Here is an 18,956-nt window from a genome sequence, read left to right on the forward strand (position 1 = left end):
TCCCTCAATTCCCTTAATGTCCAAAAATTTATCCATCATCGTTTTGAATGTACAGAACTTGCACACCTTAAAGTGTAGAGAATTTACTACCTTTTAAGTGAAGAAATTTCTTCTCATCCCTGACTTGAACAGCTGACCCCTTATTGAATACAAGACCATAGACCTTAAGTAGGAACAGGAGTAGGCCATTGAGCCCCTCAAGACTGCTCTGCCATTCAATGGCATTGTGGCTAATCCAACATTCTTCAAGTTACACTTTCCCATAGCCTTTGATTCACTTACTTATTAGAAATCTATCCATCTCAGCCTTAAATATGCACAAAGGCTCTGCCTCACCCCCATAGCTCCCCAAAGTAGGAATTTCACAAACTCACAACTCCCTAGGAGTTCTTCCTCATCTCCCTAATTCAAAGATCATGCCCTTCAGTTCAAGAAAGGAAACATCCCCTCAGCATTTACTCTGTCCACCCCCCAACAGGAACCTTGTGTGTTTCAATAAGATCATCTCTCATTCTAAACTCAGTGGAGTCCCAACCTGTTAAGCTTCACGTAATAGCACAATTCAGTCATACGCAGAATCATCCTGGTAACCCTTTCCCGAAATGCCTCCACTGTAACAATATCTTTCCTTAATTAGGAATCAAAACTGTTTGTAGTACTCTAGATGTGGTCTTACTTTAACAAGATGAGAAAACTGTGCAGTTAAACCACAATCACTCATTGAACCACTCCTCAAAAGAGTAAAAATGCATATGAATTCCCCTACAGTATTCAAAAACAAACTATTAAAGAATTACTTAAGACAGACAGAATTGTCTGTCCCTCTCCCAGCCATACCTCCCCATTGAAATTAATGTGTCACTGAACCAGCAACAGGCCCAATCTGGCGCAGGTTCAACAGGTAAATTTCTTAACATAACCACTAGGAAAATGAAGGCAGTTTTCATTCCAGTGCTGGAGGAGCATAATTAGAACGACAGTTATGATCAGCTGCAAGAAACTTTAGGGCTTCCACGTCTGCTTGAGTGTGGGTACGAAATTTCCTCAGGTTGCAGAGGTACATGCACACAATTTCATGCAGAATTTTTTTGTGCCAATATTTGTCTTAATTTCCCCTTTTGGCAAAACAAATTAATACCCCTGCACTCTTTTACCTCTTATGCTTTTTTTGTTAAGTCTGTATACAATCTGAAAACATGCCTGTTCCAAATATGTAACTACTACAAAACCATAGTTCATTGAATTTCAAGAACGACAAAAATTAAAATAACTGAAAATGTATGTACTAAACCTTTGCCAGTGTCAGAAGTTACGTCTTTTGCTTTTCTGTTTTGGCTGGGTGACTTTTCATTTTCCTAAAACAGAGGCAAGAAACAGAATACATTTTCAGTTATATACATGTATATTCAGTGCTCAGATCTTTAAACAGCATCATCCTAGAAATGGCCCCCAGATCTATTTATGAATGGTAATGTCTAATAAATGCTTGTAGATCAGCGTGAACCTTTTTTTTTGCTACAGACTGCTCATTGCTTTTCTGGCTATTTGTCTGGTGATATCATTTAATGTACAACACAAAATTGTTCACTGCTTCTAGGTAGGTCAGAATGAACAAAATAGTTTTACTACTGCCAAACCACATGTGCTGTGTGTAGTCACTTACTTTTATTGTCCATTAAAATAAAAAAATTCCTTTTTCTGTATTAAACTCAGACCTTGTTAATTGATTAAGACAATGGCTTCCACTTATTTCATTAGGTAAAAGAACCTGGTATTTCCATTAAAATAGAATGAGGACCCTCATATCCGGGCTACATTTTTATGAAGTGGGTTAAGGTATAGTTGGCAAGTATTCTGAAGCCAATTTTCATAGTAGCCCCATGACTGGAGCTTTCAGTTTCAATGTTCCAGGATACCTTTCTAGAGGAAAGAATGAGACACACAGCACTGAAGAAAAGAAAACAATCATAAATCAGAGAAAAGTGGCGTTTTGCTACCTATGTATCCAATAATTTTTATGCCTTGCAAAACAGTTTTGCTACTACAAAAGAAAAAGGTCTTAGCAAATGGAAAATGTTCAGAGAGTATTATGTTGAAAACAAGTGACATTATTTTATCCTCTAGCATCAGAGTCATACAGTATAGAAACAGGCCTCCTGGTCCACTCAGTCAATGCCAATCAAGTACCATGTATACTTCTCCTATTTCCTAACACTGGGTCTGTAGTGAGGGAAGATTAATCAGTAATGAACTCCTAAAAATACTGGCGCATTTATTAATTAATGACTAATAGCATGATTTCCATTGAGATGACTGGATTTTATATTTTTAAAGAGTTCATTTATATATAAATACTGCTTCTAACATCATACTTTGCTAGAAATGCAATCAATCTCAGAAATAAAAGTGTCACAATGCACAACCAGCACCTTGTCACACCACACAATTATCCTCTGGTCCATTTAATTATAGCTTGTGCCCAAAGGCAGCAAATAAAAATACATTGTGCATTTATTAACTACACCATGACTATAAATTACTATGGTGAACACAGAAAATACGCTGGACTTAAAAGATCCCAGTGAAACAAAGAGCAATTATAGCAAAGTTCCATTATGACTGCAGCAGTTCAAGGTGGCGGTTCACTACCAACTTCCCACAGACAACAAACGCTGGCTTCACCAGTGATGCCCAGGTCGTAAAAAATGAACAAATGGGAAAAAAGAAAACTCAGACACACTAACATTGGGAAAATGCACATAAATAAGCTTTCTTAACATCACCAAAACCATCTTGCCTACCTGTATCTCCTTACATTTGTGCACACCAACTACATTTGGCCATGTTCTTTACAGCCCAAGATAATGCAATTTGGGAGGAACAATACCACAACAGTGCTTTTGAGCAGCAATTTCTTTTTGTAAGCAGCAACATTTACTGAAACTTAAAAATGGCCTGAGTTTTTTTGCTGATATTTATGGAAATTTCCCTCAATCATTCCACTACTATTGTCTATTTGTCCTCTTCTTTAAATTAAAAAATTGCATTTTAAACACCTGATGGCTCCAGATGTAGAATGCTGAACTTCCTTCTGTAACTATAACAGGCATTCAGTACTTTGAGCTATCCGCCTGGGTGAAATTCCCAGAACTCATCATTCAGCAATGTTATGATGTGGCATGCAAGTTATGGAAATCCTTATGCATCCGTCCAGCACAAATGAAGGATCACCAGAGTTTACAGAGGCACGTTCCATTGTGGGAAAGTTATAGATTAATGTGGACGATCTGTCCTTATAAAAATGACTCTTCATTTGAAACAATTCTTACTATATAAATTTCTAAAATCCAAATTGGGGACCAGGCCAAACTCAATGATTGCAGTAAGATATCAAATTTTACACATCTGGAGGGTTGCAGGCAAGAGGAGAAAAATTCATGGGAAATTATACCACACTGAAGATACTTTCTTCCAAGGAACACACAATTCTGCAGTTCAATTTCATACCCATTTCCTTTACAATGCCTGGGAAAAGTAAGATGGAGAGGAAGATCAATTTAAGTAATGATGGCAATTCCCACCAAATTTAACTAGAAAGCCAATCGTGTTCAAAAAGGCAAGCCAAGGCTACGCAATATGGATACCATTCTTGCAAATAAATGACATTTAAACCGACAGTTTGTTTAAAAACCCAGGAATGCAAGAGTAGAAAGCTAAAGGATTAAGTATTTGTTATTTCACAAAATGTTGGTGGAAGAACAGCAGTGACCAGACAGATTCAAGTAAGTTATTTTATCAGGATTCGCATATAATCAAAAAAGAAAAGGACTCATGAAAGACATTGCAAAAGACTGCATAGCCAATGAAGATCAGGAAAACAAAATCTAAGATTATTTCAATCTAGCTCTTAATGACTATGTTTACCCCCAAAATGTCTGCAAAAGGAAATGATTTTGAAAATAACATACATTTATTCTGTGGAAGTTTATACTCCAGTTAGCTGCTGCTCTTGATGGAATAAACCGATCGCCACTTTTACTTGGTGATGATACTGGTGAATTGGAAGGTGTTAATGTTCTTCTAACTTCTGATATCTGCACAAAATCCAAAAAGGGAGAACAACTTAACTTAAGAGAAAACATAGGTTAATATTTCAGCCATGTTCCAAATGGGAAATAGGCCCTTATAATCAACGTACATTTTCTTTTATCAGTGGGAACCGATTCAAATTAACAAAAAAAATCTGACAATTGCGATGGGCAGAAAATTCTATTTGCAAAGGATAGTAAGTTTGGAAGTTCTGATTCAGTGTCCTGACCTGAAATACCAACCATTCCTTTGCATCCACAGATACTCCCTGACCAGAGTTCCTCCAGCAGTTTGTTTCTGCACAAATTTGGAAGTGTTTTCTGTCTTTGCTAGAATCATAGAGCACTACAGCACAGAAGCAGGCCCTTCAGCCCATCTAGTCCAAGCTGGCCTGGTTTTCTGCCAAGTCCCATCTACCTGCACCTGGACCATAGCCCTCCATACCTCTCTCATCCATACACCAATCCAAACTTCTCTCAAGTATTACAATAGAACCCATATCCACTACTTCTGCTGGCAGCTCAATCCACACTCACACCACCCTCTGAGTGAAGTAGTTTCCTCTCAGATTTTCCTTAAATAATTCACCTTTCACCCTAAACCTATGACCTGTAGTTCTCATCTCACCCAACCTGAAGGGAAAAAGCCTGCATGCATTCACCCTATCTATACCCCTCATAATTTTGCATACCTCTGTAAGATCTCCCCTCATTCTCCTGCACTCCAGGGAATAAAGTCCTAACCTATTCAACCTTTCCCTATAACTCAGGTCCTCACGTCTTGGCAACATCTGTGTAAATTTTCTCTGCACTATTTCAAGCTTATTGATATCTTTCCCGTAGGCAGGTGATCAGAACTGCACACAATACTCTAGGTTTGGCCTCACCAATTTATTATATAACTTCAGCATAACATCCCAACTCCTGTACTTACTGTCTGATTTATGAAGGCCAAAGTGCCAAAAGCTCTCTTTACGACCCTACCTACCTGTGATGCCACTGTCAGGGAATTATGGGTCTGTATTCCCAAGTCCCTTTGTTCTACTGCACACCTCAGTGCCCTACCATTCACTGTACAAATCTGACTCTGGTTTGTCCTCCCAAACTGCAACACCTCACACTTGTCTGCATTAAATGCCATCTGCCATTTTTCAGCCCAATTTCCCCAGCTGGTCCAGATCACTTTGCAAGCTTTGATAGCCTTCCTCGCTGTCCACTACACTCCCAATCTTGACGTCACCCTCAAATTTGCTGGTCCAGTTTACATTATCATCTAAATCATTAATATAGATCATAAACAACAATGGCCCAGCACCAATCCCTGCGGCACACCACTAGTCACAGGCCTCCAATCAGAGCGACAACCACCTACTACCACTCTCTGGCTTCTCCCGCTAAGCCAACATTGAATCCAATTGGCTACTTCATCCTAAATGCCAAGCGGCTTAACCTTTTGGACCAGCCTCCCGCGTGGGACCTTGTCAAAGGCCTTGCTAAAGTCCACGTAGATAATGTCCACTGCCTTCCCCGATCAACCTTCCTGGTAAGCTTCTTGAAAAACTCTAAGATTGGTTAGACATAACCTGCAATGCACAAAGCCATGTTGACTATCCCTAATCAGGCCCTGTCTATCCAAATACTTATATATCCTGTCCCTCAGAATATCTTCCAGTAATTTACCCATGACTGGCGTCAGGCTTACTGGCTATAATTTCCCGGTTTATTCTTAGAGCCTTTCTTAAACAACAGAACAACATTAGCTATCCTCCAGTCCTCCAGCACCTCATCCGTGGCTAAGAACATTCTAAGTATCTCTGCCAAGGCCCCTACAATTTCTGCACCAGCCTCCCACAAGGTCCAAGGGGACATCTCGTCAGGCCCTGGGGATTTATCCACCCTAATTCGCCTCAAGACAGCAAGCACCTCCTCTTCTGTAATCTGGATACGTCCTCACTACTCTTTTTCCTCAGTTCTGTAGACTCTGTATCCATCTCTCGAGTAAATACAGACACAAAAAATTCAAGATCTCCCCCATCTCTTTCAGTTCCACACATAAATGACCATACTGATCTTCAAGAGGACCAATTTTCTCCTTTACTATTCTTTTGCCCTTAATATGGCTATAGAAACCCTTGGGATTCGATTTCATCTTGTCTGCCAGAGCAACCCCATGTAACTCTTTTAGCCCTCCTGATTTCTCTCTTAAGTATTCTCTTGCATTTCTTACACTCAAGCACCTCATTTGATCCTAACTGCCTATACCTGATATGCATCTCCTCCATTTTCTTTACCAGGGTCTTAATATCCCTCGATAACCAAGGTTCCCTAAACCTGTTAGCCTTGCCTTTTATTCTAACCGGAACATACAGATTCTGTACTCTTAATATTTCACTTTTGAAGGCCTCCCACTTACCAAGCATCTCTTTGCCAGAAAACAACCTATCCCAATGCACAACTGTCAGATCCCTCCTGATCCCCTCAAAATTGACCTTGCTCCAGTTTAAAATCTTAACCCGAGGACCACTCCTATCCTTCTTCATAATTATCTTGAAATTAATGGAATTGTGGTCACTAGATCCAAAGTGTTCCCCAACACTCACTTCTGTCACCTGCCCTGTCTCATTCCCCAAGAGTAGATCCAGTAGTTGGACCTCTACATATTGATTGAGGAAACTTTCCTGAACGCATTTGACAAACTCTATCCCATCCAGTCCTTTTACAGTATGGGAGTCCCTGTCAGTACGTGGAAAGATAAAAATCACCTACTATCACAACTTTATATTTCCTGCAACTGTCTGTTAACTGTTTACAAATTTGCTCCTGCTGACTATTGGGAGGTCTATAATATAGTCCCACTAATGTGGTTATTCTTTTTTTATTCCTCAATTACACCCAAATTGCCTCGGTAGTTGAGCCCTTCAGTATGTCCTCTCTGAGCACTGCTGTGACATTTTCCCTGATGAGTAATGCCACCCCTACCCCTTTAATACCTCCCCCCTTAATACCTCCCCCCTATCATGTCTAAAACAACAGAGCCCTGGAACATTGAGCTGCCAGCCCTGCCCCTCCTCCTCTTGAAAGTACTGCTCTAAGTTTTAAGACTATTCCCTCTAGTCCTTGACTCACCACCAAGAGAAAGTTTGCTCGTTTTTTCTACCCCACTAGTCCCTCTTAACATCCAAAAAAAAATCACACAAATAGGCTTATAAAGCCAAGAACAACTCAGGTAAATCTATGCTAGACCAAGTGAATACAAGCTTTCTGAAGAGTGGCACTCATATGTTCACAGTACTCTAACTATGGTTTGACTAGGTCTCATAGAACATAGGTAACATCTTACTTCCTTGTATTCCAGTCTTTTAGATACAAAGGCAAGCATTTTGTTATTGCTTTGGACTTCCACGCTTTCCAACTTTTCACCATTTAAAATAAAAGTATTTTTGTCCATTACCTTTAGGTCCAAAATGGATAAATGCACACTGCCAACACAGAAAATATTTGATAATTTTAGAAACCCAGAGCTTTACCCAAAAATGTCCCATATGCATTAACCTAATTCAGGGCAGATTGCATCACTATTTATATTTCAGAAAGATTGCTTGCTACCTCCTGTTTTTATGCAATCTCTTCAATTATATTTGAATATCGAGCTTTTTCCTCCATTCATTCTTTTTGGAATATTGGAAAGCTGCTTTTAACAGATATGGTAATGTTAACTGGACTCCCTGCAGACATGGTCCACTCTGCTTAATTATCCCACCTTCCAGAAAAAAAGACTAGCCACCATAATACAGTAGTGCCATGGTAACACAGTAATGCCCCAATTGCAGAATTAAAGCTCAAATAGCTTGAGGTTAGCCCTCAAGTTATTAACTGAAATTGTTATCTGTCCCATTACTGATTCACATTGATACCAACACCCATAAGTACCAGTTTCAGCTTAAACACACCCTATAGACCCCATGGGGAATGAAAAGAACATTTAACTTCCCTCTAATAACAGAAATAATGATGCAGGTCAATGATCTGGCTTATTAAAGATGCCCATAGTTCAGAAGTCCTGGATGTGCAATGCCCGACATTTTCCAAACTATGCGAGATTCACATTCTAGGCAAAACTAGAGGTAGATTTCTAGCAAAAAGGGAAAGAAGATGCCAGTCTATATCAGCTGTTCACTGAGTATGAACACTTGCTTTGTCAACTTCTCATGAAGACAGGATTAAGCAATCCTTATGCCTACTATCTGGCCAAAACTCCATTGTGCCTCTAGCCTGATCCTTCGCATTTTTCAAAGTACCCAGAGTGTACACAATACACCCAACATCAGTAAAGGTTTACCTTTTAATATTAATGTCCTGTTTACAAAGCCAAACATTCCATGTTTTCTCAAAAGCAATTTAATCCACCACCTATGATTTGTGTATAAACACTATGTCAGCTTGCACCATGCTCGGGCTAGAAGTTTCATTGTAATTTTGCTGAAACTATATAATTTCGCTGAAACTATATAATTTCACATTTACCTGCATTAAATTGCATTTGCATGTGGCTGTCCATTTTCCTAATTTGCATCCTCATGAAGTCAACTGCTATCAATATTTCCAAAATCTGGCGCTGTAATTTCCCCACAGACCTCAATTGCTCTCTATATGCCCAAGTCCAGCTCGATCATGCACAAGAAACGCAATGGTACTGAAAATGATGCTGGGGAACCACACTGCATGATTTTCTTCAATCAGAAAGGCATCTGTTCATCATTACGCTTTTGGCAATTTACTGTACAAGTTACCACTGATTCACCTGATCTATTTTCTAAGGTATACCTTATCAAATATCTTTTGAAAGTACAGAACATCTACTGGACTATATTCTTCAATCCACTCATTAATTGGAAGAAACCCAATCAGGTTATTTAGATATCAATTTCCTTTGTTAGCATGGACCTTTGAAATATTCTTCAGTATTTTTCCAGATTGATTGACACATATTTATCATTTACATAAATAAAATGCAAATTCCATAAATTATGCACACATAACCATCCAGTCCTCTGACACCACTCACATATCCAAATAGAAAACTATTTAGTATTTTCTTTCTACTTTCCCCCCATTCATCACCCTCCACTCCAGTTAACATTACCTCAATCACTTGCTTGCCTTCATAACCTCTCCATTAATCGTTTCTCACATACCCACTTTCCAAGTCTGATATACTGAAGTAATTTATGATACATTATGCATTGTGTGGAATTTCTTTAAACCCAGAAGTTACTGATAACAATTTAATAATGATCATCTGCCAAGTAATTGCAAATATCCACCTATCTCCAAAATCAGTGTTGGCACTTTGCTTGACCATACAATGCAACAAAACGGTCGAGGCCAAGCTCACTTGCAAAAAGTATTTATTTTCGTATTGAGAAAAAAATGTACATCCTTTAAAAGGTGCAACCACATAATTAAAGACAACATGGCAGTATTGCTGACAACACGTTTAACTCATCAGTACTACCAGTTCAATATTCAAAAATACTAAAAAAATATTTATACATCGATGCAAAAACAGTGCAACAGGTGAGGTACCATTGATATCAATCATTAATTAAATGCTGTAGCCAAGACCAATGTAAATCGAAATTCCTTGTGTTAAAATCACTAAAAGTGTAAATTGTGCCCTGCAAAATTTGAGTTGCACCTTTGATTGTGAGCATACATTTAAGGAAGAGACTTTGCCAATGAAACAGACAAGGAAGGTGGTGAACTTAGTATAAGGAAAACACCAATTCTGTTACATCTGTTTGAGAGAGCACCCAAGGAAGATTGATAACAGAAGATGGGAGGTGCTATGATTCAGTAATCATAGTTTGCCTGATATTGAACTTGTTGGAATTTTTAAGTACACCCAATGAGAGTACAAGTAGTACAAGAAACAGGAAGGTCATCAAAACTGAATATGAAATAGATGAAACACAAGTTAAAAGATGGTACTTACACAAGGTACCATGTTCTCATTCTGAACATTAATTTGTCGTAAAAGGCGCCTTTCATAGTCTTGATCCATAGTTAAGGGAGATAAATGTCACTAGGTTTTTACCAATTTGTCAGCTCTGAAATTAGGAAAGAAAAGTTATTTCAAAAACCCAAATATAAGCATTTGGCCACATTGTGTGAACTCTGCACCAACAGCAATCATGATAAACACAGAAAACAATTCTCCAATTGATATTCAGATAAATCATTAATTGGGTATTTTCTGACAAAAGATACTCAGACTGAAATGTCATCTGTCCCTTTCTCCATAGATGCTGCCAGGTTGCAATATTTTCATTTTTATTTCAGAATTCCAACAACTGCAATTCAATATCTAATGTTTGCCTCCTGAAGTATCAAAAATTAGTTCTTAAATGTTCATTGCTGCCAGAGACACGACTGTTGCCTTGTTTGTGCAGCCATTTTCAGCTGCAATGATGCAAACAGGTATAAACAAGATTTCCAATGGAGAATTGAAATTTCATTTTCCACATACAAGTCCACTGAAGTTATTCCAAGACTACAATTCAGCTACTTAAAATTCACTTTCACTATGTTGAAATATCTAATCACTTAATATAAAACTGCATTGCAGTAGGCCCCAAAGTTCTTTTATATTACAGAACCACTTCCAGATTTACCAGCATTTTTTAAAGTTTTTCTTAATCACAAGTGCCATCAGCCTGAAACCCATCCTCTTGATTATCTGTCTCACCAGCTCATCTCCCCCACCATATAAACACTTGCTTACAAATCCACAAATGCAATATTTCTCCAATATACGACCTCCCCATTCACCCCTAGAGATGCCTTGTCTATCCCCATGGGTACATATTATTACAACAGATCATGGCATTAAGGCACAGACATCAATGATGATCCAATTCCAGATAGTGTGGGTGGCACTGCTTGTGCTGCTGTTTTACAGTACATTGCTTAATCCACCCATAAGAGTTTTCTCTGTCATCAGTGGGCCTCTTATAAACTAACCGTTAGATATTGATTGCTACAATTTTGTCAGAGAGGTAGATGCCAAATTAGATGGCATTATTTTGCTCAGTAACTCCTGTTAGCAAGTATAACAGCTGTAGAATGTTGATATTCTTAAAGGCAGCTAACAGTACAAGACCAGATACAAAACTGCAAATGCTGAATTTACAGATCAGATTTTCTCCTGGAGCTGAGTTTGTAGAGAACTACCTTTGTTGGGGGAAAAGAAAAGAAATTGAAAGGTCTGGTTACAAATCGGACACGGTCTCCCATTCAGGTAGACTGACAGAATTGCTGTCTTCAGAACTCCAAAGTGTCCGGGAAACAGACTACTGCAGTCTATTTTATCTTGCCCAAAATAAAACTATGTTGTGTGTTTGAAGAGATGAAATAAATGAATTGGCCCAAACAGTATTGCAATCAGAAAGTGGTTTCAGCCAATTGCATTGTTTTAGAGAGACAGCATTGCACCGCATCTGTATTAAGTTACAAATTGGATTGATTTCTTTCGAAAGTGCAACACAAAAATGCAGCCCATGATTTCCAAGGCACTAATACCAGTTCTCTTCCCTTTTCTATCCTAGACTAGTCAAGACATTGACTGTTATATCTAATCAATAAATCCATTATCACTGTATTACCTACACCTCAAGATAGTAGATGAAGAACGTGTTCCCAAGTGTTAAAAAGGGAGATGGTTCCAAAAATCACTAGTAGTGGGAATGGTTTGGGCCAAATAATGCTCATCAACCTTTTATGGCTCTAACCCAAAGTAATTGTTGTCATCAGTTTTACAAAACCAATGCTCTCCCGAAAATATAAATTTCTTTTTTTATATTAGTACCTATACAGAGAAAATCTGGTGTGTTGCATGGAGACAAGCTTCACATGAATAGTGATTGACATCCTAAACTTTAGCATTTTCTTCTTTCTAGATGCTACATGACCCGTTTCCAGCATTTCCTTTAACAGATCAGTTTATTTTTCCCCCAGCAAAAAGGAACAAAAGGGGGGAGCGAGAAGGAAAAAAGGGGCGGGGGGGAAGAAAAGAACAGATGCACGTTCATCAGAAAACACTAAATGCTCAGCAGGTCAGGCAGCACCTGTGGAAACAGAAACAAAGCTAATGTTTCAGATCATTAATCAAAGGGTCTTCAACATGGAATATTAACTCTTGTTTCTCTTTCCACAGATGCTGTGTGGCTTGCTGAGTGATTCCAGCATCTTGATTTTACTCCTGATTTCAAGCTTCTGCAGTTTATTCCCCTGACTTTCATTTGATGAACATTCCTATGTCCTGGCCAATGATTTGCCCTCAATTAATGGAGTGGAATGAACAGATCTCATTGTTCGGTACTGTTGATGGGATATTGCTACACCTTAATAGTGGCAATTCAAAAATAGTTCCACTGGTGTGATTGCGAACAGGCATGTAAAAGGTGTTAATCCAAAATGTTTCTTGGAAAACCTACGGCCCTTTGACAAGCAGTGACAATGCCGCCACCCCAGGGCCAGACCACCTGACACCAGGTACCCAATCCCCACCCAGAAGCCGTGCGTCCTGACACCAGGTACCTGCCAGCACCACACACACACTCCCCCCGGTACGGAGTCTCCACCCTGGGACCGTAACCCCCGACACCAGGTACCCACTACACACACGCCGTTACCCAGCGCAGACCGAACCCCCAACACGGGCAGCCCCCAGAACCCTGCATCACCCCGTGCCTGGGCATTCATCCCCCAGTACCACATCACCCCCATTCCCGCATCCTCACCTCCCGATAACCCTTCCCCTGTCCCCACCCCCTCCTGATTCCCCCACCCACTCCCCTATCCCCACCCCCTTCCTCTCCCCCCAACCCTGTCCCCCTCCTCTACACCTAACCCCCTCCCCTACTCTCCCCTCCCATCCCCCACCCCCTCGGCCCCCATCCTCCTCCACACCCTGTCCCCCTTCCCCTACCCCTACCTCTTCCAACCCTCCCCCCTTGTCTCCCCCACACCCCCCTCCCCTCCAGTCTCCCCCACACCCCATCCCCCCATCCCATCCTCCCCCCTGTCCCCCACCCCATCCCCTCCTCACCCCATCCCCTCCCCCTCCTCACCCCCTGTCCCCTCCCCTCACCCCCTGTCCCCTCCCCTCCCTCACCCCCCCTCCCCTCCCTCACCCCCCCTCCCCTCCCTCACCCCCCCTCCCCTCCCCACCCCCTGTCCCCTCCCCTCCCCTCCTCACCCCATCCCCTCCTCACCCCATCCCCTCCCTCACCCCCTGTCCCCTCCCTCACCCCCTGTCCCCTCCCCTCCCTCACCCCCCCTCCCCCCCTCCCTCCCTCACCCCCCTCCCCTCCCCTCCCCTCCCTCACCCCCTGTCCCCTCCCTCACCCCCTGTCCCCTCCCCTCCCCTCCTTCACCCCCGTCCCCTCCCTCACCCCCTGTCCCCTCCCCGTCCCCTCACTCCCCGTCCCCTCACCCCCCGTCCCGTCCCCTCCCTCACCCCCAGTCCCCTCCCCTCAAGTCCCCTCCCCTCACCTGCGGCCCCGCTCCGAGCCTCAGCCCAGCCTCCCGCACAACATGGCGGCTCCTCCTTCCGCCGGCCCGACCGTTACCTTTGTGACGTCACCCGAATTCAAACCGCCGCAGGAAATGCGTCGTTGCCATGGCGACAACGCCTCCGCGGACCGCCCGGGCGACGGCGGATCACCATGGCAACCCCGTCCCCAACCGCACCGCGCCGCGGCTGCGAGTTCACCGGACGGTGCAAGTTCCCGCCCGCCGGTCAACGCGCCGTTAGCGGCGAGCGGAGGGGGAGAGGGTTCCGGGTCAGGGGGCGGCGGGATGGCCAGGACTTCCGGCCCGACCATGGCGGCGGCGGCGGTGCTGCCGCTGCTCCTGTTGTTCCTCTCGCTGCTGTCCCGCCGCCGGGCCGGGGCCGGGGCCGGGGGCCCGGGCAGCAGCAGCAGCAGCGACGTGCGGCGCAGGCTGCGGATCAGGCGCTACTTCCAGCAGCGGCAGAAGAAGATGATTTTGGTAGGGGGAGGGCGGCGGCGGCCGGGCTCCCTTCCCCTCCCGTTACCGGGGTGACGGCGGCCCCGCCCCCGGGTTCCGAACGCCCGCCTTACGGAAACCCCCCGCGCATACGAAGGGGCGTTCGGGGAGGTGGGTTTACCGGCTGGTGCGGGGCTGCGGGCACCTTCTGCCGGGTGGGAATGGGACCTTCTCCCCGCCAGCTCTCACCCCCCCCCCCCCCCCGACGGGCAACCACCGGGGGCTGGGTCGGGTCGGGTCGGGCTGAGCAGACCCGCTCCCTGCGGCTGCCCTCCCCCAGCCCGCTGCCTCTCCCGCCGCAGCTCCTGTCATCCTCTCCCGCACAACCTTCCTCATTCCTGACAGTTCGGGTCACCAGCAGTTCGCGGGATCCGAACCCTTGGGGACTCAACGTCCGAAACGCTGGAATAACCCAATGGTCAATCAGCATCTGTATTGGTTTATTATTGTCACTTGTACCGAGGTACAGTGAAAAACTTGTCTTGCAAACCGATCGTACAGGTCAATTCATTACACAGTGCAGTTACATTGAGTTAGTACAGAGTGCATTGATGTAGTACAGGTAAAAACAATAACAGTACAGAGTAAAGTGTCACAGCTACAGAGAAAGTGCAGTGCAATAAGGTGCAAGGTCACAACAAGGTAGATCCTGAGGGCATAGTCCATCTCGTCGTATAAGGGAACTGTTAAATAGTCTTGTCACAGTGGGGTAGAAGCTGTCCTGAAGCCTGGTGGTACGTGCCCTCAGGCTCCTGTGTCTTCTACCGGATGGAAGAGGAGAGAAGAGAGAATGACCCGGGTGGGTGGGGTCTTTGATTATGCTGGCTGCTTCACCAAGACAACGAGAGGTAAAGATAGAGTCCAAGGAGGGAGGCTGGTGTCCGTGATGCGCTGGGCTGTGTCCACAACTCTCTGCAGTTTCTTGCGGTCCTGGGCAGAGTACTTGCCTATGGAGGGGAATGGACAGTCAACATTTTCCCAGCTCCTCTTTCCCAGGGCACCAATGCTCAATACAAGAGGGCATGGCTTTAAAGTAATGGGTGGGAAGTTCAAGGGAGATATCAGAAGGAGGTTTTTTTACCCAGAGATTGGTTGGGGCATGGAATGCGCTACCTGGGGCGGTGGTGCAGGCAGGTACATTGGTCAAATTCAAGAGATGGCTAGATAAGCGTATGGAGGAATTTAAAATAGAGGGATATGTGGGAGGAAGGGGTTAGGTAGTCTTAGGCTAGGTTTAAAGGTAGGCACAACATTGTGGGCTGAAGGGCCTGTATCATGCTGTACTGTTCTATGTAACATTTCGGATCTAGACTGAAAGTTACAGGAGAGATAGCCAGTATAAAAAGGTGGAGGGAAGGGGTGGAGCAAGAGCTGGCAGGTGAGGGGGGGGTGATAGATAGGGAGGGGGGGAAAGCAGGAATGGCATCAGAAACTGGGAGGTGATAGATGGAAATGACAAAGGGCTGAAGAAGATGGAATCTGACCCGAAATGTTGACTGTCCATTTCCCTCCATAGATGCTGCCTGACCTGAGTTCCTCCAGGGTTTTGTATGTTGCTCCAGATTCCAGCATCTGCAGTCTCTCGTGTCTCCACCGTAGCTTGTGGACTGTCTACGATACAATCAAAACACACAGGCAGCAGTACTTGCAATGCCAGTCAGATCTGCAGTGTCAGAATGAATGGTGACCTCGATAATTGGTGGCAAATGTCATTCTTTGCTACGATCTGACTATTTCAGTCAAAATCTCAAATATACAAAAAAGGAAAAAAGCAAATACACTGATACCTTTTGAAATATTCCGCCACTGCGAGTAGGATTAGCATTGATGATTATAATCGGGTCCAGATTTTTTAAAGGATAGTTGTTAGGAACATTGAATGTTACATAAAATCCCTTGCGGAAGCTGTGAGGCAAATAGAAATTGCAATACTTTTTTGGGGATAAAGAAGATAAATATTTCAACAAATAGGTGTATTGATCAAAGTGCTTTCACTGAGAGCTACTTGGTGAAATAGCCAAATGTGTTTTAATGATTCTGTAACTGGGATTTTCTTGGACTAAATGATGACCTTTGTTGCTGTCGATTTTAGCATGCTTCCTCTGTATACAAAAGCTGCAACGTTTGTCTTTATTATTCAAAAATTGTGTGGCACAGATTTATTTTCTACTATCATTTAGGCTATTGGATGAATTAGTTCCGTGCATACTAATTTTAACAGTTAAATAAGTTGGTTTAGTGGAGGTGTTGGATGTAACTCGGATTTTTTTCTTTCCCTGTAAAGTATTGTCAGGACAAATGGAAAGATCTTTGTTGCAGTTGGCTGCACAACCTGTGACGTGGAAGTAATTAATTCTGATATTGGGTGCCTGAAATGAAAAGTGTTCAACATTGAATGCAATCATTGCCAGGATTTCCTTTTGCATGCTATGGTACCATCACATCTCAAGGCAGGAATTAGCTGTAATGGCAAGTCCCTTTGCAATATAACTTAAAAAAAAAATTATCAAATCCTGTAGTATCTCTGGATGTTTAAGGAGTACACTTGTAAAGATTTTATTCTTTGTTTGCAGATGGTGATGGCACGTGGAGGTAGTATCTGTAACTACCGTACAAGAATCTGGTGTAAGCCACGGAGTTCAGACTGGTGGGAACGTGTGGTTTTGAAGGAATTTCAGCCAAGTGATTGGCTGGAAAATTTCAGAATGTCTAAAGAAACATTTTTTCATGTCTGTAACCAACTGAAGCCCATGGTTTCTCGCCGAAACACTCACCTACGTCCTGCGCTGCCCCTGGAAAAGAGGGTTGCAGTGGCATTTTGGCGACTTGCTACCAATGTGGAATATAGAATTATTAGCCATTTGTTTGGGATAGGCCGTTCAACTGTGTGTAAATGTGTAAGGGAGGTGTGTCATGCCATCGTGTCTCTTCTCAAACCCTTGTATCTTAGGCTGCCTTCTAATGAAGAATTTGAAAGTATGGCTCAGACATTTAGCAGGAAGTGGAATTTCCCCCAGTGTGTCGGGGCTATTGACAGTTGTCACATACCCATCATTGCCCCGCCACAATATCACAAAGATTACTTGAATAAAAGAGGGTGGCATTCTGTTGTGTTACAAGGTGTAGTTGATGACACTGGGAAATTCTGGGATGTCTGTACTGGATTTTCTGGTAGTTCTCTTGATACGAAAATTCTGAGGAATTCTGATCTATGGAGAATGGCTACAGAAAGGAGGTTGTTCCCTGACTGTTCAAGAAACATTATAGGCACTCCAGTGAAATATCTACTAATAGGCAGTTCTTCATATCCACTACAGGAGTGGCTGCTGAAGCCATATTCAGAAACTGAAACACTAACACCACATCAGCTTGTGTTTAACTATAGGTTAAGTCATGCTCGCACTGTTATAGATGATACATTTGGACGGCTCAAAGCACGTTGGCAGTGTCTTCTCAAGAGGAATGACTGTAGCCTTGAACTAATTCCAACAATGATCACTGCCTGTTGCATTCTTCACAATATATGTGAGAAACATAATGATGGTTTTAACAGTGAATGGCTGAGTGTTCTCGGGCAGGAGGAATTTCCTCAACCAAAGCAAACGGTGTCAGATAGAACAGTTGATAGTCAAGCTGAAGAAATCCGTGAGGTACTGTCTGTTTACTTTATGGGTCTACAGGGAAGATAGTTGTCTATTAATTGTAGAATTTTTAGAAATTGTAAATAATATTTTTAATACAGGTATTAAATATTGAATAGGAAAGTCTTGATATTGTGTTTATGATATGCCATTAAAATAAAACTCCATTTGCCTCTTATTACAGGTAAAGCTTGTTGCATTTGTTACATACTAATGACATTTTGCAATAATTTGGTTAAACACAATCAAATAGATTTTTGTATTCAGTTTAGGGGAAAATGTATGTATAATAAGAGGGAAATTGGATTAGTATTCTGATTTGTATCAAGATCTAAGTATGGCAGAGGTGTATGACATTTAAATTGCTTCAGTCTTGGGTTCAATGAATTTGAGGCTGTGGCACATTGAAGGACTTTGGAGGAAAGTGAGATTAGCGATGGGCTGGTTGTTTGCAAGAACAGAGCAAAACTATTTTTCACAAGATGAGAGAATAATTGAAGGAGAGGAAATCGGTATTGTGAGTAGTTGGAACCTAAGCACTAATCCTGTGGTACCCATTGTACCTGAGATGGATCCATTTATTCCTCCTCTGTTTTCTTTTGATTGGGCAACACTTAATCCACACTTTTATATTTCCCCTAATTCCATGTACTGTAACTTTGTTCAGCAACCTCCTGTGCAAGGCCTTATTACATAAAAGTAATTGCCTAAACCAGTTGTCCATGTCTATTCTAATTTCCATCTCAAGAAAGAGACATAGACTATACTGGGGAGTAGTTAATGTGAGAAACACTAATCATTTCAATGCAAGTCAAGGCATCAAAGCTGGAGGGAAAATGCCTTCAAGATATACCACAGTTGGTTTAAGTATGATAATTCAATGCAGTTAAGAAGTGTTATATTGTCAGTGAGCATAGGTTTTTGGAAAAAAACTTAAAACTCTTAGATGAGAGTAAAATACCTCAAGGCATCAACAGGAGCAATTTTTCAAATGATTTTTTTAATGTTATTATTTAATTTTGGCATATGCGGCAATGTGTCCTGACAACTTCTGCTTGGATACAATGCGGCATGTGCTATGATCTAGTCTGTCAAGGTGGTATTTGTTCTTCATGTTTGAGTCCTTGGTGGTCTTCATCCTACGTGTTCTTATCCT

At 42.5% G+C, this 18,956-nt stretch overlaps 2 protein-coding genes across 4 annotated transcripts in view; one reads left to right on the forward strand and one right to left on the reverse strand.

Annotated features, from left to right (window-relative positions):
- fzr1a (fizzy/cell division cycle 20 related 1a) overlaps positions 1-13,784 on the reverse strand; it is a 31,526-nt gene extending 17,742 nt beyond the window's left edge. The window contains 4 exon segments of the mRNA XM_052038301.1: positions 1,292-1,355; positions 3,969-4,094; positions 10,084-10,198; positions 13,644-13,784. Coding sequence (XP_051894261.1) covers positions 1,292-1,355; positions 3,969-4,094; positions 10,084-10,152 — 259 coding nt within the window. The 5' untranslated portion in view covers positions 10,153-10,198; positions 13,644-13,784.
- Positions 13,686-18,061, forward strand: LOC127582371 (uncharacterized). Of its 3 annotated transcripts, none has more exons than XM_052037546.1 (3): positions 14,001-14,141; positions 16,444-16,628; positions 16,733-18,061. In XM_052037546.1, exons 2-3 carry the CDS (start codon positions 16,584-16,586, stop codon positions 17,846-17,848), a joined length of 1,161 nt encoding a protein of 386 aa, XP_051893506.1. In that variant the 5' UTR covers positions 14,001-14,141; positions 16,444-16,583; the 3' UTR covers positions 17,849-18,061. The 3 variants fall into 3 exon arrangements, with proteins under 3 accessions (XP_051893508.1, XP_051893506.1, XP_051893507.1); XM_052037547.1 differs by lacking the exon at positions 14,001-14,141 and adding an exon at positions 14,152-14,270; XM_052037548.1 differs by lacking the exon at positions 16,733-18,061 and having other exon boundaries at positions 13,686-14,141; positions 16,444-16,615.
- The last annotated feature ends 895 nt before the right edge of the window (positions 18,062-18,956 follow it).

The sequence above is a fragment of the Pristis pectinata genome, chromosome 24, assembly GCF_009764475.1.
Source record: "Pristis pectinata isolate sPriPec2 chromosome 24, sPriPec2.1.pri, whole genome shotgun sequence".
Lineage (NCBI taxonomy): Eukaryota > Metazoa > Chordata > Chondrichthyes > Rhinopristiformes > Pristidae > Pristis > Pristis pectinata.

Bases quoted from the DNA above. Each gene is read 5' to 3' on its own strand.
- LOC127582371 (XM_052037546.1), top strand. From the start codon at position 16,584: ATGCTATGGTACCATCACATCTCAAGGCAGGAATTAGCTGTAATG. The intron at 16,629-16,732 runs GCAAGTCCCTTT...CTTTGTTTGCAG, and splicing joins GGCAGGAATTAGCTGTAATG to ATGGTGATGGCACGTGGAGG.